Raw genomic sequence first — 24,047 nt, 5'->3', positions numbered from 1 at the left:
AAACCTATAAAAAATTTATTTCAATTTTTAATTTATGTTATTATTCATTAACATATAAAATAATTAATATAAAATAACCTGAGAGCCAATTTTTTTTAATTTCATAGTCAATACCCAATAGTCAATAGTCTCGTTCTTACAATCTTACCTTCAATTTTGTATTTAAAAAAAAAAAAAAACTTCTTTTGCTATTCTAATTATTATATTGTTATAGTTGTATCTGTGTTTTGTGCATAAACCGAAAGCAGTGAGAGAAGACAGTGACGAAGTGTGTTTTTTTTTGGTGCGTTTTTGACAAACATGGCTATGCCTCCCCCACCTCCCAGAATCCCTAATCCCTCTTCTTCTTCTTCTTCTTCTTCTTCTTCTTCTGATGAGAAGAGCGTGCCAGAAACCGCAATATCAGAACCGCCACCAACTACTACTACTACTTCAACCGATTCAGCAGCCATGCCTCCTCCTCGAATTCCAGAACCACCTTCTTCTTCCAATTCAGACGATTCAACTGAACCTCGACCACCACAACAACCGCCTCAGCCGCCAAAGCCATCGTCTTCTTCTTCTTCTTCTCAGGGCATACCGATTCCCTACAAGATCCCTCCATGGAGCTCTGCTCCCTGCCACGAGTTCTGCCTCGAGGTCCTCAAAGATGGCGCCATCATCGACAAATACGACGTGTTAGTCTCTCTCTCTTTCTCTCTCTCTCTAGTGAGGGAAGTTAGTTACTGTATTTTGGAGTTAACAGCTGAAAGAAAAGATTGCTTCTAGAAGTTTATTTTTTCTTAAATGTTTTTCTAGCTGATAAGCTGAATGGGATCGAACTGAATTGAATTTGTGTTTATTGCATTTGACTCCTTTTTTTTTCCTTTAAGCTTGTGGAAGATTTGAGCTTATTGTTTTGGCTATGGTGTTACCACACAGGCATGAGAAGGGGGCGTATATGTTTGGGAGATTGGACCTCTGTGATTTTGTACTGGAGCATCCCACCATTTCGCGGTTTCATGCAGGTATGATGCCGCTTAACTAGCTAGCCCTTTCAGCGAAAATTTTAGTGATTTTATCAACTTTAAGACTAGGAGTGGAATGCTAGTGTGTTGATTTGAAGGTTTGGTAGAGTTGGAGACTGGGAAATTGGTTACTACTTTTGTTTGTTTGTTTGTATCAGTAGTTTATATGTGTGGCTAGTAATTTGGCTTGTATATTGTGAATTATTATTATTATGAAACATTAGCTATCTAGCTATGGTAGAGTGTAGACCAATCTGAAGACAAGGGGTGTGTGTGTGTGTTTGGTTTAGGGTATGATAAATAAAAAGAATTATTTTCCCCTGAAATAATTCAATTCCAAACATGATAAAGGTCATGGATTTGTGACTCAAGAAATATTTGTGTGAAACCACCTTTCATTGAATAGAGCTCATTGTGATAAACTGCTATGTTGGTCAAAAGTTTCCTTCTGACTTCAGGCCTTTTATGCTTAATATGAATAGGAATTGGAAAAGGCACTACTAGGTGACTTAGGATCAAGTGACCAATTACCTTTAACTGGGTTAGCATGACTCGTGAATAGCGTAATAATATTTACTAAAAGAAGTTTGTCCATGATTCTTACCGAGTTTTTATTATGTTTTGATTTAGTTCTACAATTCAAGAGAAATGGTGATGCATATCTGTATGATCTTGGGAGTACACACGGTACTTTTTTGAACAAGAATCAGGTAATAGGGTTAATGGATATGTAATCCCGTTTTTGATACAAGAGAGGTATAAGTATAATCCCATCAGACATAAATCCATTTCTTTTCCTATTGTCTTAGGTGGAGAAAAACACATATGTTGACTTGCATGTTGGTGATGTCATTCGATTTGGCCAGTAAGTACTTTTCCCTTTTTCACTTGCTAATGAATAAGTCTTTTCCCTTTCACCTTCTCCTATGTCTTTACTGTTTTTTTCTGATTACGTCTGAGGCTGTAATAGATTTATTGGTTTAAATCTCTAAAATGAATTGTGTGCTGGACTGCTAGTTATGAGTTATCTATTAGGACCTATGCCCTAGTTACGAAGCCATTAGAAAAATAAGGAATTGCAGCTTTGTTGAGGAGCTCTTGTTTTTTTAAGTGATGTGCAACAAATTCAGTTGAATTAGGATGTTTAGTGTCCAATTTAAATTGCATACCGTATTTTTCCCTCAATATCTATCAGATGTTATGTATCATGTGCGGAAGTTCTGAGTTCTAAAACATTTGTAGATGGTATGCTTATGACACTTATGTGGTGTTTTAGGTTCCAGTTTCCTTTGGCAAACATTATGTAGTACATTGAGTTATGATGCATATACTCAAATTTTATTTATCTATTTGTTCATCTTTTTATTACATCTACACTTCTACAGGTCATCTCGCCTGTTCATTTTTCAAGGGCCGTCTGAGTTGATGCCTCCAGTAAGATCTGCATTCTTTGTTTTTTATTATTCTTTTTTTTTTTGTCTCCATGTCTATCTTGAAAAGAAAAAATGAAAAAAGAACAAGTAAAGAAGTCTCCTAGTATTTATATGATTGAGTTAATAATTTACAGGATGAAATGTGTATTGCTATAGTGGTTCATGTGCTCTTATTTTATAGGAAATCAACAAAAAATTCATTCGAGAAATGAAAATGCGCGAAGTAATGCTAGACAAGGAAGCTTCACTCCAACGAGCAAGGCTGGAAGCATCTCTCTCTGATGGTGTATCATGGGGCATGGGTGAGGATGCTATTGAGGAAGAGGAGGTTTGTGGAAACTTATATCCATGAATATACTGCATATGATATTATGATCTATGGAATTTTCCCTCTGAACTAACATATATGTTACTTATTGAGAACCTGCTTTTTGTTGAAAATACAAGTTTACCATTTATGCCTTGGCTTGATTCAAATTTTCAGGACGATGTGGATGAAGTGACTTGGCAGTCATATAAAGGACAGCTCACAGAAAAACAGGAAAAAACACGTGAGAAGATACTAAAAAGGATGGAAAAGGTGATCAGAGTTAATTTTGTTACTACAATCTTTCTTTTGAATTATATAATTCATGAAGAGCTTAACTCAGCTACCTTGCCAGAATAATTCAGCTCTGTATTAACCATGCTGATTTAATCTTTCTCCTATACTCATGCCGATTTTCTTTGTGCAGATTTCAAACATGAAGAAAGAAATCAACTCTATACGAGTTAAAGACATTTCTCAGGGTGGGCTGACTCAAGGCCAACAGACTCAAATTGCTAGGAATGAGCAAAGAATAACACAGGTAATGTTGTAGAAAAATAAATAAGACAAGAAACCATCTCACAAATATTCTGTGATTGCCTGAGTTTTTAAAATTAGATGTTGGTTCTCATCAACCCTTCTTGTTAATTGAGTACATTCTAATGTCTAAGCATGTCAATTGTAAGCTGATTTTTTTTTTTTTTTGGCAGGTATTGGAAGAACTTGAAAACTTGGAAGAGACACTGAATGACAGTATACGAGAAAGCATAGGTGCTCGTACAGGAAAAATATCTCGTGGAAAGAAGAAAGGTGTTGTGGAAGATGAAGATGAATATCTCAGGTATGATATCACCAATAGAAGGAAATTCCCAGGAAAGTGAGATTTATTGAGGATTTCATTTTTGAAATTTTGACAGAGGATATACTCATAATCTGAACTGCTTAATGCTATTTACATGCTTTTATCTCCTTTTTGAGAAGCTGCTCTTTTAGACTGTGGAGCAAATCTGATATTTCATGTGCTATCTTGGTTTATGTATACCATATGTATAAAGTGATGCACTAAAACTAAAAGCACTATGGCTATTACTTGCATTGAATAGCGACGGTGACGATGAATTTTTTGACCGCACAAAGAAAACGTCTTCTCGCCAGAAGCCTGGTGACAACCAATCTATTGAGACTGCTGATACTCTTCTGGATAAAAAAGATGCCATTATCCAGGAGATGAATGAGAAGAAAGAGTTGCTTATAATTGAAAAGAATAAAATGTCATCAGAGTCTGCCAAACAAGATGAAGTTGATGATTCCCTTGATGCTTACATGTCTGGACTTTCATCCCAACTTGGTAAGAGTTATATTTGTTTGCTTTTTCTGGTTGCTTGCTTATATTTGCACATATTCATTGTATGCAATTGTGTGCTTTGATGTGTTTGGAAGTAATACTAGAAAATGAGTTGTCTCGTTCCTTCAAACTCTAACTTTATGTGCAATTACAAGTCTTAAATTGGACATTTCATTAGCACACGTTAGCTTATCCTTGCTGATTTCTTTGTTGCTGTCAGTTCAAGACAAAAGTGTGCAGCTTGAGAAGGAATTGTCAACTCTTCAGTCCGAGTTGGATAGGATTTGCTACTTATTGAAGATTGCTGACCCAACAGGCGAAGCTGTCAAGAAAAGGGAGTTGAAAGCACAAGAACCCAAATCAAACAAATCTCAGGAAGTTGCCTCTAACATAAAAAAGAAACCACAAGCAAAAACCCAGAAAATCAGTGAACCTTGTATTAAGGTCGATAACAAGAAACCACTTGTGGAAACCCAGAAAATCAGTGACACTTGTGCAAAGGCAGATAACTCCATACAAGAAGGGAAACCTGGAGATGCAACTATGGATTTGGACAAGTCAGAACCTGGAAGTGACAAAGTGGAGGGTGAGAATGTTGTATACACGGTTCCAAAGCCCCAGTGGCTTGGGGCTGTAGAGGACAGGGTTACAGATGATAACCAACAACCAATAGCCCCTTTGCATGATACGGACGAGTCCAACCAGTTCGTTGACTACAAGGACAGGAACAAAATTTTGGGTTCAGGTGATGATGCAAAGACTAGAGAATCTAATATTCAGTCTGCTGCTCCTGGTCTGATTTTAAGGAAAAGAAAACAAGTTGAGATGACGGGTGCAAATAGTAATGATGTCACTCGGCAATCGACTTCTGCTCCTGTGGGTGAAAAAATGGCTGAGGATGCTGTGGCTTTATTATTAAAGCACAAAAGGGGATTGTATGCAACTGATGATGTGGAAAACCAAGATGAGGAGAAGAGGAAGCCTAAAAGAGTGCTTGGGCCTGAGAAACCATCATTTTTGAACGATCAGACAGATGACACATGGGTTCCCCCTGAAGGTAAGCATAATTGGTTTCAATGTCCTTACTATATGATTGGATTGTCATTTTTTCAGAATGTTCATATTTTCCTGTATCGTGTGTGCAGGACAATCAGGTGATGGACGAACTTCTTTGAATGACAAATATGGCTACTGAGCAGATTTGTGCATAACGTTGCCGATTTCGAGAAATAATGGATATCGATGGAGGATTCGGAAGAACCTGGTAAGAGTCATTGAACCTGCAGAGTTGGTTGGACAACTCATTGACCTGCGTCCTTTTATCAACTGGAAGTGGAAGGATGACGATGAGGTTACTTGGTGTTTAAGTTACAACAGTAGTGTATTTAGCAGACATGGCAAGTTGAGATGCACTTTACCATTGGTACAGCCACAGGATATCAGAATGCTACTAACAAGTGACTTTCTTTCTTTTTTTTTTTTTAAGTATAGAATGGAGTCATTTGGAAAACAATTTTGTTGCTGCCACTGTAAAGGTTTATTTGAAGTAGGTGTGTGGTGTTAAGAGGATTAATGGAGGGCTCCATTGTGATAGGGAAATGACATTTCAATATTTCATCATGTTAAAGGTGGTTTACAAATGTAGATGCTTATGAAAAATCTTCATTGTTTTCCCATATCCATGAAGATGTTTATTTAAGGAAGGAAAGATTAGTATTTCATCTGGTCTCTGAAATTTCATGAGCTAAAAAGGGCTCATATATTCTTTTTCTATTTTTGGTGCATATAATGTCTACAATAAATTATCTTAAACATGTTATAAAATAATAAAAAAGAATGTTTCTTTTATATTTAGTTATTTACAAAAGAAAGCTGGTACAAAATACACATGTAAAACCTTATCTAAGGTACACATTCGCTATTCTCTTGATATCAAAGACGGTCTTGCAACTATCCCTGGCATAGTTTTCATGGAGACTTGTGAGCTGAACTTATTCGCAGATCTCTTCCCAAATTCTTGAAATCAATAACTACTACACTCACTAACTAGCAATGCCAAGCTTTATCCCTTGGCTATTTTTTTCTTTAAAGCATCATGGTTGTTGCAAAAGCTACGAAAGCTTCTATCTGGTGTTAAGGTATATACCCTCAAAAATTCCAGTGGAACGGGTGAATTTATATTATCATACCAGACAAGAGTCCTCCTCAAGACCCTGGATGCCTTCAAAGATATATAATGCCACTGAGGAACGGCCTGTATCGCGAGCACATTCGGAAGAACTGTTGTCTGCTACTATGCACATGCCGAAATAACTCAGAATGCAGTCAATAAGCCCTAAAGAAAGAGTCCATGCCCTACAGAGGGCTGCAGAAAGATCAGTTGAAGAAATATGGTGATTCTAAAACTTCCCTTAGGTCGAAGTCTCCCCGATCCGGTAATGGGGGGAACATTAATGTTGAGAAAGACCCCTGGAAGCTCTCCAGTAACTGCTCACAAATAAAAACAGGTTAACAGATCTAGTAGTAACCTAGAAACTACAAAGAGGCTATTTATACAAATATAAAATAAATTAACCATTAATATCAACCTTTGCATCTCGTCACATAAGTTTCCCCATCTACTAAAAACATAGAATGGTTTTTCCCGTCATTTTTTTTTTTGAGAAATTCAAACCAGATTTCAGGTTTCAGAAAACAAAGCACAAAACCAAAAGAAGTATCCACTATTTAATTACACAAGCAAGTATGAAAATACCAACGAAACTAAAGATAATAAAATCAATTTCCCCTCAAATATTCCCAAGAATACCAGAGATTAAAAATAATAGCATATCGTGTAAATGACGTTAACATCTAAACCATACATTTTCCAGTACTGGGGTCTCATAGAGTTCAACAAACTTCTCTCTGAGTATTCTGTTCATTCTATCCACATCACATGCATGCGTCCAATATGAGTCATGAACCCCTAAATGTATGAACAGAAATCATTCCTTGTAAGCATTTTAATCATTATAAATCAAATCTGAATGAAAAGAACCTAACTAGCAAAAACCTGCAAAATTCAAGCCTTCTTTTTTGCAGGCCACCGCAGTCATCATCATATGAGTACCATCAAGTGAGTGAACAAAATTTGGGGGGAATGCTGTCCTCTGCCTCTTTGTCATGACCTAGAACATTCATAGAACAAAACAATTTCATATTATTGTTAAAAATTTAAATCCTAAGCTGTTATTTAGGTCATTGAAGGAGTACAAATTTCTGAATAGTTTCAATGTTATTTAGCTTCCCTATGTTTTGAATCTTGGTGTTATTTTCATATCATAACTTCTTATAAATTATAATCAATAGGGATGCCTTGGGCAAAGGATAAAATAGTTAATAGATAAAATCTAATTGCCTCCGAAGTAAATGATCCAAATATCTATACATGATGTTAAGCTTACCTTATCTGTTTCTCGTTGCAATGTCAACATCTGAAGTGAAGTTTTGACCTGTAACCCATCACATAATAATAGCATTAACCTATATAAAACCATAAACTCAGAATTTGAGGGTATATTTGGCATGGAGGATTTTGTAAGGGATGACGAATTGAGGTTTAAAGTAAACAATATTTTGAAGTTCTTTTTTTAAAAATTGAAAGAATAAAACGATGGATTATGGTAGAAACTTTATTAAATCGAGTAACTCCCTAAATTCCCCCCCCCCCCCCCAAAAAAAAAAAACTAAACTCTTTTTCTGTTTCTTTCCGAAATCCTCCATCCAAACATATCCTGAGAAGTATATTTCATGGAAATTCTACTATACTTACAATATGCCTTCCAAGTTTCCGGTAAGGTTGCACAACAGGAAGTCCAAGAGGAGTGGTCCAGCGGACTGGCTGATTTTCAGATGCAATTACCTATTCAAGGTCATTGTCATACCAATTCTGTTACTAATACGACGACGACAACAAAAGGACGAAACAAGAATCAGAATGTGCATCACACATTTAGGTAGAAGGAAGATTGTAACATACTTTTGCACAGTCACCAAGCCATTTCATAATATTCCGTGCACCTTGAAACATCTCCTCCAAGGCAGTTAAGGTGACCTGAAGGAAATGAGATTAAACAAGCAATACATGTTATGCTACAAGGATAATATATATCTATAATACAGAGTTATTTTCACCCTCTCACCTTTGCAGCATAACAAGAAGCGCCAAAGAGTTCGTCATCATCTAAACCAGATTCTCTTTCTTTCAACCTCCTCTTTATCTGCTCCCGCGCACCAATGTAAGTGACACCATATACTGATGTCATCACTGTCTGCTTAACCAATTTTCTATCCACCTAACAGTATACGAGATCAGATCAAAATCAGCTTCTACACGAGAACAAAAAACATAAATAAATGAACCATAATTGCTAATTAGAAAATTTATTTTCAAATGCCTTAAGAACCTAAGATTCCAGATGAAATTGTAACTTATTCTTTCAAAAAACACGAGATTGCATTTATGCACCAAGTAACACCAAAAGGATGGCATAGAACCTGATTAACTAGTTTCCTTGCATGTAGGGCATCGGGAAATATTGCAGGATCTTCCTGAGCATCCCTTTGCATAATGTGCAATACTCTGCATGAAAATGACATTTGTAAGACTGAGTTGTTTATTGGGCATTTCCTCTCTTCCCTGAGGAATTTCAAGCCCGAAACTTAAATTAATTTAACCTTTTTTTGTTCTTTTTAAGCTCTGCAAATATCAGAATATGATCAATATACACAAATAAAATGCAGATTAAGAAAGAGCATAACAAATGTAGTATGGAGTAGAGGTTGTCTATCGGAAGAGAGTAATGAGGAGAGGTAAATTATGACAATATGTTAAGTACCTAAGGAAAGTGGGGAACTGCACCTTAAAAAGGCTAGTTGTTAAGGAAAAGAATCACTCTCCTTAAATACAACATCAAACATTCCATATTACTTGATGTGGGACATTGGACACCCCATAATACACAAGTCCCTAACAATTCACCGGCCCTAGAGACCCGACATCCACAGCGGCTTTACTTTTTTCACACTGACCCATAGCCAAGTGGCTGTCGGCTATTAGTGTTCAGTATCTATTCTTCTATTCTTAATATATAAAAGTAGATACATTACTTTTGAGATATTTCTTTCCTCCTTCTGATGCCATGTCAGCAATATTGCTTACTTGGCACAACTTTAGAATCAACCACTCAATTCTTGCCAAATCAACTATTATTTCCAAATCAGCAAAAAAATAAAATATACAAATAAAAAACTAAAATAGAATCCAATAAATTTGTAACCTACAAATACATTGAATTCATATTCCTATATTTATTATATCTTACCGTTATAAACAATACAATAAATTTATAACCGCAACAATTAATTTATTAATTTTTATAAATAACTCACTAAAGGTAATAAATATCCATATTACAAATGTCATAATAATATTATTAATCATAATAAATTTTACATTATAAGTATTTAAATTCCATACTATTTAAACTACATATATAAGTCTCTTATCACTATTCCTTCACATAACATCAAATTTAGCACAAAATTTATTTCCGAACTGCACGTTTCAAACTTACTCAATAGAGCATCATTCTTTCAGAGCAGAACGATTAGAAATCGAATAACTATCCAAGATCTAATGGCCATGCAATGAGAATCTGATGATCAGGTATGACAAAAAAAATCACAACATGCATCATACATTCATACTTAGTCAAATACCATATACCTAATGATAACATAAATTGAATATTGGAATACGAAAAGATCTTCACAATTTTAGCAACTATAAACGAAATTGATGACAAATTAGGATGAAACTATGTTAAATGTAAAAAGTGTCGGAAGAAAGCATATTAAAAAAAAAAAAAACTACATTTGTGGCATATGTAATCAAACACCACAATATCCAACAATAAGGTAACTCTATATACTTTTCATAATCTCATCTATCAAATTATTAGTTGCTAACTCGATACTTATTTTAGGTTCAGAATTCGATTAGAGGTTTCAGATCAAAGTGTTACAACTTCTTTTGTACTATTTGATGGCGACGCAAAAAACTTATTGGGCACAACTGTTTCAAATCTAATGACATTTCAAAAAAAATAATGACATTGAAGCACCACCCCATCAAGAGATTAAGGAGAAAGAAAACCATATAAATTCAAGACACATCTTCGGAAGAAGAACATACATACAAAGATGGAACCAAATAACACAATAGAAAGTGCATCAAACTCAACAATTCATAAAGAACATGTCTTCACAAGAACCTACGACAAAAAGAAGAAAGCAGCAACTCTAACAACCAACAAAAAAAGGAGGACGAGCGCCACATAAGATGACTAAGTCCATCAACTAAAACAAATGCAAAAATCAAACCACCAAATAAAAATGTCACTTTGTATAACTCCAACATCCAAATCTTTTGTACTACAAATTATTTAAAATAAAACACCTTTTAAATTTAACTTCAATTTACACAATTTAATTTATTTCTACAAAACATAACAATTTTTAATATTTATTATATACTATCATTAATTTACCGTCCCGTCCATCGCGCGGGTCTCATTCTAGTTTTATCTTAATCTAGCTTATAGGTAGCCTTTTCCATGCTGCCGACAACCTAAGCACTAAATACCATTGTTAAGTACCCAAGGAAAGTGGATAAATACACCTTAAAAGCTAGCTGTTAAGGAAGAAGAAGCACTCCACTTAAATACAACATCAAGCATATTGTACTACTCAATTGGAACTTTGGGGGCGCCATAATACCTAAGTCCCTAACGCAATCCAAAAAACATGTATGCCCACTTCAGCATTTTGAATTTGAATCTACATGTAAATTACAATTACACTGCACAGAAATACTCACCTAGTAGCAATTCCGGAGTAAACATCTGCGGGTTTCTCTCCAGCAACTAGATTGACAGCAGCAGCCCCTAACTGGAAGGGGATAAAATTGTAAATTACAATGAAGACATCTCCAACTTGATATTAAATATTTGGGACTAAAGAACTTAGAAGAGCGAAAAAAACAAAGTGCCAAAGCCACAAAGCCCTATTACCTTGTCTCTTCCCAAGGCAGCATAATGTTGTAAGCCATTACAAGAGCCATCCTAATACAGAAAATCATGGTATAACACATCATAATCATAATAAATTATACATATAATGATAACTGTGAGCATTACAGTGTAAATGGTGATGGATATCAAACATCAAAGAATCAGCATAAAAAGATAATGATTTTTATATGAACTAATTAAGTGTACGCCCATATAAAGAGGACCAATCAACAAATTAAATCTGCAAATGAATTCTACTCTAGCAATATAAAAGCATCCTGTCTTATCTCCCGCAACAGCTGGGCAAACAATCAAGATAGCTTTTGTAATAGTTAGGATAATTCCCACACCATAACTCAACCATGAATCACAATTATTTATCATGAGTTTGTAGAATGGAAAATTAAGTAATGGGGTCAGTTTGAGCACGGGTATGACATCCCTAGCATATTTCAATATCCCAAACTTATATTTACACAAAGAAAATACCTGATGTATTGGAGTATGTGAAATGAATGTTTCTGGGGAAGAGCTTCTTAAAGCATCGGCTAAAGTTATGCATGCAGCCAAACACTGCAATGGATCTTCTGCATTCAACCACCACCGACTACCTTCAAGAGGTTTGTCAGCTGAATCAAATATGTCATCCAAATGATTTTCAGTGAATGCAATACGACCCTCATGAGATAGTTTATCAACACCGCCGGCATACAGATTTGCCAAGTGTATCTTCAGCCAGTGGAGGCCAGACTTTCCAAGAGGGCGTCCCTCGGCAAATTCTAATATACCACGACATAAATCTGAACCTAGGTGATTCAAGTGTGGGTGCATGGGGTATGCACGTCCTCTGAAATCAACGTTGTGGGGGTAGTAAAAACCTTCTTCATCCTTCATTTTCCGTGCTACCTGCACTCACGGGAATAAATGGCTGTGTTACCACAAAATAAATGGGGATTCATAATTGATCGGTACATAAAGTTCAACCAAGCTTACGGCCAGTTTAAGCTCAACATCACAGCGTTGTGAATATCTCTCCCTATTCTCTTTCCTCACAGATTTGGCCTTCCATCTCCATTTCTTAATCGTAGCTTCATCATCAGTATCTGGTTCCTCAGGTAAAGGAACCTACAAAAGAAAGTTGATAAACCATCCCAAACTGTAGTCAACCTCCACACACTTTTATTAGCACAAGTCCAAATGCAAAAAGAAGAAACCAGATTAACTTACATCATTTCGGTCCACCAAATCAGCAAGTCGTCCTCCACTAGCCCATATCCTGTCTATAACACTCAGTACCCTCTTATTTACTCTCCATTTTGTGTTCCCAAGTGTATCCAGAGCCTAAACAAAATGTTTTGTATGGAAATCCATTAAGAGATACTACAATACCAAGACAAAAGGAAAGTGAGAGAGTAACTGTGCATGCGAGCAATCGTGCATTTGTGTGTGCTGGTGTGGCTGGGTGGGGTGATGTAGTACATATAATTCAGACCTCAAATACAGGCTCAAGTTGCTTCCTAGGGGCCCTCCTAACTGCCTCACGTTGTTGCCTGACTCCATGGGTACGCATGACATAGGAGGGTAAGAACAAATACCCACCTTTGTCATAACTGTTGAGTACAGAAAATGGAAAATCTAAGTGTCAAAAACTAAGTGTGCCCTTCAGCCAAACGAAGAAAAACAGTAAATCCTACTTATTATGAACATTGAAATTGTAACTTGATAATGCATAAGGAAAAATCTTGATCCGCATTTTGAAGCCAACTGCAAAAGACAGTTGCTTATGGAGCTATATTTTCTCATAAAAAATCATCAAAAGGAAAACCAAATAGCATGCTAATTATTGTTTTTACATTGGTTGGAGTTGAACCATCTTTTGGTGCCAATTTATTACCTTAAAGAAAAGGTTTCAAAATCATATACCAATCATAGAATTGAAAAAACAAAATGGAAGCAAGGCAACAATAAGATGCAAGTCACCATACCCTGTCCAGTTGATTGGTGGAACCAACATAGGCATGTAGGGAATGACCATATTTTTTGCCTGTTGAAAAAGCAAATAATAATAATAATAATAATAATAATAATAATAATAATAATAATAATAATAATGAATGTAAAACCCAAGGAAGGGAGAGGATGCGTTATTCAAACAAAAGTATGCGCACAATGTAAAACACAAGAAACTATTGTGAACTCGTTGAAATAAAATCTACATATAGTAGAGCTGTAGTATAGTAGTAAGTGAGTTTTCTACTGAAGTAAACCCAATCACATCTGAATATAATAAGGATCATAGGTCATAACCACGGGCCAAAACATAAAGAAAAATATATCTTAAAACAGAAACTTCTGATATGCCAAGTGCATTGAGCAAAGTGCCAACACAAAGAGGCTACCACAAAGCTTGCCATAAAGCCATCATGTTTGAGGGATCTCCCTTAGTGGGCAAATCAAGGAATGACACTTGTGGAGTTAAAGATAAAGACCTATCATAAAAGATAAAGATATGCCATATGATTAAACCAAAAAAACCACACGGCAGAAAAAGCTGCAAATCTCCATAAAAGCTTTTCATCAGAATCACACTTACTCTATTACTTTCGATAACCAAAGGTTTGGGATCTTTCCAGAAGCAGGGATTTAGTTTATTTTAGGATGATATTTAAGGTACTAACATGGTAATTCGCTATACAGCCTTCTTACAAAGAGGATCGAATGTGCACCTCAGTTTATCTGTATAACATTATTTATGAAATTATCATGCATTAAATCAATGAATTGGAAAGATTTTTCTGTAGCTGGATTCTCACTTATATCCTCCATTCTTCTACAGTTCTACTACCCTAATATGTCTTTACCTATCTTCATCTGCACCTTATGGTTATTCCTGTCCGGCATTGCCATTATTACATGTTTAAAGTTTTTCTAGCCCAAGTCCAATTCAGGAACTAAATTATTAGTCAAAAAGAAATCTAATGACAAAACTCTCCTTTAAAAACTAAAGGCTCTACAACCTACCAAATGACAATAACAAAAATGCTGCTAAATATATCGCTAGTGGTGAACTATTGAGTTCAAGATTTCCAAACAAACAGAAGATGATGAATATACTTACAGTTCTTTCGAGACCTTTAAGAACTATAGGGTCGCATTCAATAACACCATATTTTTTGCTTGTTTTCCTATGTAAATTATTTTTTAAAAAACAGTTAGGGCATCAATATAAAGTACTGCTGGAAATTTTAAATTTAAGCATGTGAAGCAGAGATTAAACCTCACATTGACTCATGTGTCATTGTTTTAAATGAATGGACAAATGCAGGTCGGATATCAGGTGGACAATCCACTAATTGATCTGATGGTGGTTGTATATAGGCTGTCTGCACCAAAAGCTCAACTAAACGGCTTCCTACCTGTGAAGTGGATGGGTGGATACCACCTTGTGAAAAAGGGGAAAAAAAAGAGCAAAATGAACATTTAGAGAATGTAGGTGAGGCTATTCAAACCTTTGACTTAATGATTGGTCCCCATGGCTTTGCATCATCCTGGCTCTTCACTATCCCCTTCACTGCGACAAGCTTCTGCTTTTTCATCAAATCAAGGACTTTTTTCCGCAGCTTTTCCCCTTCTTTGTGGTCAACAGCAGACTGATCATCTGCTTCATTTTTCTTCCCTTTACGACCTTTTTTCTTCTGGGTTTTCTCCAAAAACTTGTGTATTTTAACCTGAACCAGAAATTAGTAAGCAGTGAATAAGGTTACACTCATAGGCCATAGGAAGACAGTTGTTCAGAAATAGAAGTAGAGGCCTAAGGAAGTTAATCGTTCAGACACCATCCAAACTCTATACTACTTACAAACCCCACATCCTTCTCCAATTAGATAAAAAAGCCAGCAGTTACCTGACAAAGTTAGAAGTGCTTCAACAACCCCAACCCCAAAAAATACTAAATAAATCCCCTTTTGCACCTCCTCCACACTACCATAGGTTTCTAAGGGTGTTACAAAAGGCCTGAGTTTCTATCTTTGAACTAACATATAGCAACACTATCAAACATTTTAAAAGGAAATCATAATATTATGAATAAACAGTTCAAACTATATAGGTCATGATATCTGTGCAATCAGTTCAAAATAAAAGGACAATGCAACTATCAAGAGAAAGGCAATATGCCTACCTCTTGTTCAATGGCATCACCTATGCTGCAGACAACCTGCACAACCCTGGCAGTGCCAAGGGTTCCACGTTCACTTCCAGTCATCAATAACCCCATCAACTTATGCATTGTGATAACAGCCATCTTATCGGCCGGCAACTGATCAAAGTAAGGAGCGAAAGCTGACTTGTTCTTCCCCTGCCTGAACAATTCCTGCTCCTTGGTAATGGCATCACGCAACGGCTCAAACCAACCAAGAAACAGAGACTTCATGTACGGCAAATTGGGTGCAAGCTTCTGCTCACACATATCCAACAAGAGCTCTCTATACTCCTTTGCCGCCTCCTCCCACACTTCGGTCTCAATCTTAACCTGCCTCCTTCTCAACTCCTGTAACTTGTACTGTGTCATACTGCCCCTCCTATTCGAATTATCACGCTTCCACCTAAAAGAAGCAACATGTCTCTGCTCTTCCTTCTTCATCTCCTCCAACAATTCTCGAATTTCATCCACCACACTGGCATCTTCCTCAACATAAGTTGAAGATACTGTCTCGGCAACACTACCATATTCTTTGACACCAAATGGAACTGGAGAATCATCTTCCACATCAGTGGAAGAAGAAACCGCCTCAGCAACACTAGCATACCCTTTATACAACTTGCCATATCCAACATCATTTGGTTTCCTTGCAAAACTCAAAATTCCCATCCTTTTTTGGAAGATTGAATTCACAGGGCTATTGGGAGGGTGGAAGCGAAGGTGGAACCCCCTGAAAGTAGCGGAAAGTGCGTGCTTGGCGACGTTCCGCCACATGTTCGACGAAATGCTCAAATGGGCAGGCTGGAAAACAACGTGTTTTTCAAAAGGGTATTTAAAATCGAGACCCTTGTTGAGGGAACTTGTGGTGGTGCTGCACATCAAATTGCTGGGAAGAAGAATAGAAGAAGCGAAGGGGAATGGGAATTGAAGTGAAGAGAAAAAGACGGGGTTGATGAAACAGGTGAAGTTCGAAGGAACAAGTATAAAGGAGGTTCGAAATTCATAGGAGATATCAAATGAGAGAGAGAATATAAAGTGCCGCCGCCTTCAAAGGCTAAAAGCTTGATTCTTCGTTCTTTGTTTCTGAGTTCGTCCTGTTCGGAAGATTTTGAGGAAGACGTTGATTTTTTTTTTTTTTTTTTTCTTTAGTGCTTGGGAAAAACCCTTTGTGGCTTTGGGGTTTTAGAATCACACGGAGTTTTTATTTTAGGAAATTATTTTACTTAAAAATTCATCCCTTCAAAATTCAAATTCTTTTAATACTTCAAAAAAAAATAAAAAAATGCTTATAAGTAATTTATATATTAATTTATACATTTTATAATGTGAATTACCTTTTGAAACCATTTTACAATAAGAGAATTGTACTTAATATTTTTAAGCTACAAAAATTATTAATACATAATTATTTACTACTAAACTATATATTAGTTTTATAATCATATTAGATATCCCCTAAAATCAACTAGAAAAATTAACTAATAATATGAAATATAAATATATATTAAAAATAAATTAAATAATATATATTATTATATACAAATATATTGGTAGTTGTTTTTTTTAGGGACAAAATTCGAACTTCAGACATTTATTTAAGCGGACTAGTAAACTAACTACTAGATCAATGGGTAACAGATTTTGATTAAAAAAAATAGATTAAAAAAAAGTTAATTTTAATGGATAAATTGTATTCTTGTGTGTGAGTCACTTTGAGCAAAAAAATCGATTGGATCAAGCAAGTAGCCCAAACCAGTGCAAAAACAATCATTGGGCATAAAGCTCTTAAGAGGAACTAATCATTGTCATTGACTGTTATTAGATTTTAGGAGTGTTTATAGATCGGATAAAATTGGATTTGTTCTGATCCAGATTCGACTCTAAATATATATCGGGTCTATCTTTTAGATCCTAATCCGGTCCTAAATCCGATGAAACCCATATATTTTCGGGCCACAACTATACTGGATCTAAATCGGGTGAAAACCGAGTCTTAAAAGCTTTAACAATAATTTATAAAGAAACTTATTTATGATGCACTTATTTATAAAGAAAGAATTTGTTACCGAAAAATTGATATCTATATTTGAATTTAAATTTATCCATAAATTCTAATTTGATGCTTCTTTGATCTATTTTTTTATTCAACAAGTGTGATTAAAAATAAAACAATAAACTTATAATTAATATAACATGATATTAAAATTAATTTAAAACATATATATCTATTTTAGTTCCTTTAGGGTGTACATGGGTCGGGCGAAGTCAGGTTCGTCTTGACCCGGATCCAGCCCGAAATAATGACCGGGTCTATTTTTGAGACTCTTACTCGACCCCAGACCTGGTGAAATCACACCAAATTAACCCCTAAAATATTCGAGACCAGGCCGAATCTTCGGGTCGGACGGGGCCATACACACCCCTACTAGACCCCCAAAAAAATAAAAAAGACACACACATTACCATTAATACTCCAACTTCTTGTTTGTTTTGCCTCTTTATCAATGATAATACTAATATAGAAACAACAATTTGTGCACCGCAAGGCTTGGTTTAGTGGCAACTATGTTTGCGTTGCTAAAAGGTGCACCGAATTTAAGTTCTCGCCATAATTAGAAAGTTGATATATGGAACTCATGGAGAAGGGAAAGAGAGTATGTGTGTGTAAGGGTGTAACTTGCCCAAAAAAAAAGGAAGAAACAACAATTTGTTAAGACGTACTTTTATATAAAGCTAAGTTGCTTTCTATAAATTGTTGATCGAAGCACTCTCTTCCTTTGCATGGTTTTCCAAGGCAATAACTTCATTATATATGTTATAGGTTGGTTCATATATGCTCTTAATACATTTGTTTTTTGGTCCAATTCTCAATTAACTAGAAAGTTTATGGGATCCCTGTAGAGAAATAAAAAAGGTATTTGTACTCATTTAATATGCAGTACTGTGTTCAATCATAATCCATGAGAATACACAATATTGTGTATTTGTATTGAATATTATTGAATATTGATCATTGAATGAAATTCAAACAAGGTCCAACCACGGATGGACCAAAGTTATGGTGCATGAGGGCATAGGCCCCCTACTAGAATTATATTTTTTCCGAGTTATAATTGTTAATTGAAAAATGTTAATCTTGGAATTATATATACCATAATTGTTAAATGTTCTCGAGTAATTTATCCCCAAAACAATGTTTATCAAGTAAGAACAAGCAATATTTAGTATTATATTTGTTCTCATCTGTTGTTTCCTTCGTGTTTGCTTCCTTGGATTTAAATTCTGGTAAAAACTCACATACAGTTATCTTCATTTGAAGTTAATAGTTAAAAACTATTAGATGATAATTTAGTCAAATATATCAAATCATCTAATGATTATCAACTATAAACTTCACAAACAATTATCAACTATTAACTTCACATAAAGACAAGTATATGTAAATCTTCACCTTAAATTCCCTCTTTATTCCTTTTTTTCAGATAAAAACTATACATTAAATTTTAGATCACAAACAATTGCAAGCCATTTTATTTTGTTTTATTTTTCATAAAATGTACAAGAATTAATGTTCGGTGAATACAACATTAAGATTAGCCTTTGCACTTTGCACGTTAATATATTTTGTTCAAGATTATCTTGTTAGCATCGTTTAAACAGAAAATGAACATATAACCAAAAAAACAAAAGACAGAAAATGAAGAGAGCCACAGTTGGTCAATTGCTATACAATTAGCTGGTAAGTTATATTGACACCGATCAGTTAACAAGCTCATAGAAAATACTACTATATTAAACAATACTTTTGGATACACCGAAAATGATTGCGTAAAGCGTTGTTTTCAGATTTCAATGTGTTTTACATGAGGAAAAATGTTGATGTAACTCTGATTATATGCAAAAGCCGAACAAGCAAATATTATTTAAAAAAATTACACTTTTGTACGAGGGAAGCGTTGTTCTATATAGCTTCATCATTCATCAACACCAAAGAATACAATTCACTACGTTTAGGTCCATGGTAGAATGCCAAAAACAGAGGTGTTAGATTATGAACTAGAAGGAAGACTTAGTGGCACAATATCTACTTGGCTAAGTTACCTTTTTTTTTCTTTTCTTTTCTGATCTATTTCATTAGAAAAATAAATTGGACATTATGGAACATTTTCCCATCAATACATACCCTTCAACCAATAAAATAATTAATGAGAAAATTACAACCTCAATGTGTAAGCTTTATCACCATCTTTTATGCATGAGTTGCCGTGGGCCTGAAACAATCAATATTGCACAATCCAACTGATCTCACCATCTCTCCGAAACTGCAAACCATAACTCAGAGAAAACAGTGTCAAAAACAGAATCAGGGTAAAGAAAATGACTTCGCAACATTGAATATAATTCAAAACTAACCGGTCAATGCTATTCCTAGCTTTCTCAGGCAACTCAGCTCCATTACACGGCCTATCAGGACGGTCTACACTCTTTCTTGATTTATCTCTCTTATCTGCAGTTCTTGACCTCTCTTTATGGTCTGTGCTTGCCCTAGGCTTTTCTTTGAAGTCAACACTGCGTCTAGAATTCTCCCTTTGATCCATGCTGGATCTAGGTTTCTCCCTAAAATCTGTGCTGGTCCGAGGTTTATCTAGTTGATCTGATATAGATCCCAATCCAGAGTTTTGTCGCGATGACTTCTCAATAGCTGCAATGAATTTCTTGAGATGCTTTATGTATTGAGGGTAAAGTTCCAGGTCACAATGGTTTCCTCCCTTAACCCACAAGGGTTCATATTTTTGTTTACAATGTTCCCAAAGTTGCTTCCCATGGGAGCAATCCACTACATCATCAGCAGTTCCCTGAAAGATAAACAGTACATCTTAATATATATACATTCTTGAAACACTGATAGCGTTATCCAAATAGTAGACACATTTAAAAACAGCTGACCAATGACACGAGTGTTCTAACTCATTACTACATTAATTCTATATTGACAAAGTCATTTTCACTTCAGATACATTAAGAAATTTTTCATGACTTATTAATAAGGAATGGAAGGAAAAACATGTTTTACTGGTACCAAACTTGCTCAGGTTGGCTACAAGTACATTCCAAAATGTGCATCAACGTGCCAATGTGTAATAGAACCTCAACTAAGCATATTACCATGTTGATGGGACATTAATAGGGTAGGAATCAATTAGGGTAGTATATTTTGAAACAAAGAATATGGCAGGCACGCAGGAATCTGATTCTGTTGGTGATGAGATAAGAAGGAGAATGAGGAAGGAAAAATAAGAAGGTTTTAGGTGAGGATTGGGAACGGAGGAAAGTAAAGAAAGCACATTTTCCCCTGGAGATTGATATGCAATACTGCAGTGATTTTGTCATTTTCCATTTATGTTACAAGTATCGGTCATTAGTATTTTGTACTAAATACTAAACCGATGGACTGATACAGATAACACATTGATATGAACACTATTCAGCACCAGAAATAACTCTTAGATTTCTTAAATTATAATAGTGTTCCACTTTCATGTCCTATCAAAGAAATATAGCACAACTGCCGTAACTACATTAATAATGATTGAGAAATATTAATACAAAGCTCAAATGGAGTAATGGATATCCACAACATGGTAAATGAACTTTGTAATCAGCATGGCTACCAGGAATATATTAACGAACAAAGCCATACAGCTGGATTTGGTTCAAGCAATTGATTATCAAAAAAGATGAATGTATGTACAAAAAAGTTACACAATTTATATTAGTTTTAATCAGAGAGGGCCCACAACTCATATTGCAAAAGAAAAGAATCTCATAAAGTTTGTTAGTCGAAAAGGGGAGGGCCTACAACTTAGATAGCAGAAGAAAAGATTCTCATAAAGGATGAGTCACCAAAAGAAGGTTAAACGTAAGGATCAATATTACCATTTGAAAAATTACTACATAATAGTAAGTTCATGCGTACAATATAACAATGCAACACAACAACACAACTAAATTTTTAATTAGGAAAACAAGTATACTCACATGAATGACCAAAACTGGACAATTTACCAAGGGAATTTTGTCAATGTTCTGCACCAAACATCCAAACATCATTAAAACTAAGTTGCAAACTTGATTGAACATTGTGAATAATCAATTCAGCATTGATAGAGATAAAACCTTATAAATGTCAAACCAGTATGTCCGCTTCACAGGATACATGACTCGAAGGCCAGATAATATTGGACTGTGGAGAATAACAGCCCTAAGGTTTGGTAAACGGGTAGCCAAATCGGTGGTAGGTCCGCTACCAACAGATTGCCCATACAGGATAATATCTTCCTCTTTTGCTCCATAGTTCTCAATCAGGCACTTATAAGCAGCTTCTATATCTGCATAAGTGTTCTGCTCACTGGGCTGTCCAGAAAATAGCACATTGTTGAACTGACTCTCCCATTCACATAAAACAAATATCAAGCTATTATACTACACATAATGATCACTGATTAATCCACCTGTTTCTTTTTTCCATTGTTATTACTTTCAACTTCGGAAATATATATATACATAATGTCCAATAATCCATCAAGTTAGGATTGTAAGAAGGAATCCTCTTTTTCTTTCTTCTATAATTTAATAATTTTGGTTTCTAAATAGAGGATGCTTATTGAAAAAAAAAGGGGGGGGCGGGGGGTGGGGGGTGATCACTCTCTATAATTTTCCCATTATTTCTTCCTTTAAGAAAAGTAAACTAAAAAAAGAGGGTAACGTAAAATAAAAGTAAATAATTTCTCCATCCAATTTAGCTAACATATTTGAAATTCCAGTCAACTAAGAGGAAGTACTTCGAGCCTCAAGGGTCAAAACTTCCAAATACACAATAACCTCACGTCATTAAATAGAATGGTTAATTAAAACCAAGTCAATCCCAAAAATAGAAAAAATACATCCAGCTAAGATATAAACAAGCAGCTAATCCAACAACAAAACAACAACACAAATAATAATAATAATATTATTATAATAACAACAACATCAACAACAACGACAGCAACAATAACAGCATACCTTCCCAGATGACTGGCCATATCCAGAATAATCATAACTACAACCACAAAAAAGAAAAGAAAAAACAAATCATGAATTGGCCATAATAATAATAATAATAATTCCAATTCAAGCAACAAGCATTCAATTCGCATCACATCACATCAAATAAGCACACTACATCAAACAACTTCACATGGCAAGCAGAAACATAAAAATGAAACTTTTTTTTAAAAAAATCAAACAAAAATCCAAAACAATTTCATAAACAACCACAACAATAACAACAATAATTCAAATTCCCATCACATCACAAATTCACGATGCATAATAATTGGAGGATCACGTGAAGGGCACGTGGGAGGAAGAGAAGAGAAGAGCATACACAGACCCCAAGAGGTTGACCCGGAGGTGGAGGCTGAGCTCGCAAAAGAGGTCGTACATCTGGCCGAGATCGGCGGCGTTGCCGTGAGAGTAAAGGAGCGTAAGTGCGGCGGAAGGGTTCCTTATGTAAACGGCGACGATGCTGTTCCCTCTCCGCGTCATGAGCTTCAAAACATCGACGTTTTCCCTGGCCGACACTCCGCTCATCGTCGCCTTCCCCGTCGACTCCTCCACCACCACCTCATACGACGGCGGATTCGGCGGAAAGAACGCGAACTTGGCCGCCATCGATGACGTGACCGCCCCCATTTACGAAAGTAGGTAGCTAATTACAGTGAAGCGCTTTGGTGCGTGATGATTGTGATGTGATGTTATGTTATGTTAGATTTGTTAGGGTTTGGCGAATTTGGGAATTTGATAGTATTTGAAATTTGGATATCTGAGGTTTGGTGTGAGTGTGTGTTGGGGCCAACTGTGAAGAGAGTTAGGAGCGGCGTGGAAAAGGAGGCAGCACGTGTGAGAGAGAGAGAGAGAGTGGTGGTGATCATGGCTCTCAAGTGAGTGTTTTTGGAAGATACTTACCCTGCTTACTGCTTGACACGTGTCCCTATAGGGGTTGTGTTGAACCTTTTTCTTTTGCTGATCTCAAATTTCAATGTTGTGGATTAGTCAATTTCATCAACATCCATCATTCTATTCATAATTTGATATCTATCCCACTCAAATTGTATAGTCTTTTCATACTCACATAAAAAATTATAAATTTAAATTTTTTTATTTTCATTAAAAAAAAGTAAATTAACACAAATAAATAAAAATTTATGTTTTTGTTTAATAAAAATTTAATATATAATATTACATCAGTTAAAATAATTATTTTTTATATTAATTATATAAATATTTATTTAAAAAAATAAATATAATTATATAATTATATAAAATATTTTATATTATTAATATATTAAAATTAAATTCTTTTGGTTATGGGTGTTATAAATGAAAAATTTAATAAAAATGCAAACTAAATATTATATTCTTAAATTGTTTACACATTTAATGTATTGAAAAAATTAAAATTTTAGCCTGAGGTTTTTCTCTTTTATACTCTTATTAAATAATGTTTTTATTAAAATATTTAGCTCAATCTAATAAATATTTATTCACTAAATGCTAATATTGCTTTTATGAGATGTTTTTTTGGAAAAACCAAT

General features: G+C 35.1%; 3 protein-coding genes across 4 annotated transcripts; 1 reads left to right on the top strand and 2 right to left on the bottom strand.

The window, feature by feature from the left end:
• The first annotated feature begins 146 nt into the window (after nt 1–146).
• LOC107635493 (SMAD/FHA domain-containing protein) lies at nt 147–5,820 on the top strand. Its single transcript, XM_016338978.3, has 12 exons — nt 147–677; nt 922–1,007; nt 1,638–1,717; nt 1,817–1,872; nt 2,393–2,441; nt 2,622–2,768; nt 2,925–3,020; nt 3,175–3,288; nt 3,458–3,588; nt 3,851–4,095; nt 4,313–5,149; nt 5,238–5,820. Exons 1-12 carry the CDS (start codon nt 301–303, stop codon nt 5,285–5,287), a joined length of 2,268 nt encoding a protein of 755 aa, XP_016194464.1. The 5' UTR covers nt 147–300; the 3' UTR covers nt 5,288–5,820.
• Nucleotides 5,821–5,827: 7 nt separating this feature from the next.
• LOC107635492 (DNA-directed RNA polymerase 2B, chloroplastic/mitochondrial) lies at nt 5,828–16,584 on the bottom strand. The gene is made up of 19 exons (XM_088483792.1): nt 15,388–16,584; nt 14,717–14,935; nt 14,490–14,623; nt 14,326–14,392; nt 13,193–13,251; nt 12,700–12,817; nt 12,435–12,548; nt 12,201–12,332; nt 11,697–12,113; nt 11,208–11,258; nt 11,015–11,085; nt 8,632–8,716; nt 8,277–8,429; nt 8,114–8,188; nt 7,907–7,996; nt 7,539–7,586; nt 7,148–7,262; nt 6,957–7,060; nt 5,828–6,579 (listed from the first exon to the last, which is right to left on the bottom strand). Exons 1-19 carry the CDS (start codon nt 16,285–16,287, stop codon nt 6,469–6,471), a joined length of 3,063 nt encoding a protein of 1,020 aa, XP_088339918.1. The 5' UTR covers nt 16,288–16,584; the 3' UTR covers nt 5,828–6,468.
• A 2,720-nt stretch (nt 16,585–19,304) lies between these two features.
• LOC107635494 (uncharacterized) lies at nt 19,305–23,537 on the bottom strand. Of its 2 annotated transcripts, none has more exons than XM_088483794.1 (6): nt 22,844–23,537; nt 22,474–22,510; nt 21,586–21,822; nt 21,448–21,495; nt 19,822–20,264; nt 19,305–19,730 (listed from the first exon to the last, which is right to left on the bottom strand). In XM_088483794.1, exons 1-6 carry the CDS (start codon nt 23,143–23,145, stop codon nt 19,658–19,660), a joined length of 1,140 nt encoding a protein of 379 aa, XP_088339920.1. In that variant the 5' UTR covers nt 23,146–23,537; the 3' UTR covers nt 19,305–19,657. The 2 variants fall into 2 exon arrangements, with proteins under 2 accessions (XP_088339920.1, XP_088339919.1); XM_088483793.1 differs by having other exon boundaries at nt 22,838–23,290.
• Nucleotides 23,538–24,047: the final 510 nt, after the last annotated feature.

Source organism: Arachis ipaensis, chromosome B4 (genome assembly GCF_059453495.1).
Source record: "Arachis ipaensis isolate K30076 ecotype BB chromosome B4, ASM5945349v1, whole genome shotgun sequence".
In the NCBI taxonomy this organism is placed as follows: domain Eukaryota; kingdom Viridiplantae; phylum Streptophyta; class Magnoliopsida; order Fabales; family Fabaceae; genus Arachis; species Arachis ipaensis.
This window is presented reverse-complemented; position numbering and strand designations above follow the sequence as displayed.

Coding starts and splice junctions, on each gene's coding strand:
- LOC107635493 (XM_016338978.3), top strand. CDS start 301: ATGGCTATGCCTCCCCCACCTCCCAGAATCCCTAATCCCTCTTCTTCT. Junction 1,008..1,637: donor CATTTCGCGGTTTCATGCAG/GTATGATGCCGC, acceptor GTTTTGATTTAG/TTCTACAATTCAAGAGAAAT. Junction 5,150..5,237: donor CACATGGGTTCCCCCTGAAG/GTAAGCATAATT, acceptor TCGTGTGTGCAG/GACAATCAGGTGATGGACGA.
- LOC107635492 (XM_088483792.1), bottom strand. CDS start 16,287: ATGTGCAGCACCACCACAAGTTCCCTCAACAAGGGTCTCGATTTTAAA. Junction 14,624..14,716: donor GACCAATCATTAAGTCAAAG/GTTTGAATAGCC, acceptor TCCACTTCACAG/GTAGGAAGCCGTTTAGTTGA. Junction 14,393..14,489: donor ACAATGACACATGAGTCAAT/GTGAGGTTTAAT, acceptor TAATTTACATAG/GAAAACAAGCAAAAAATATG.
- LOC107635494 (XM_088483793.1), bottom strand. CDS start 23,145: ATGGGGGCGGTCACGTCATCGATGGCGGCCAAGTTCGCGTTCTTTCCG. Junction 21,823..22,473: donor ATGGCCAGTCATCTGGGAAG/GTATGCTGTTAT, acceptor TTTTCTGGACAG/CCCAGTGAGCAGAACACTTA. Junction 19,731..19,821: donor GCTAGGAATAGCATTGACCG/GTTAGTTTTGAA, acceptor TATGGTTTGCAG/TTTCGGAGAGATGGTGAGAT.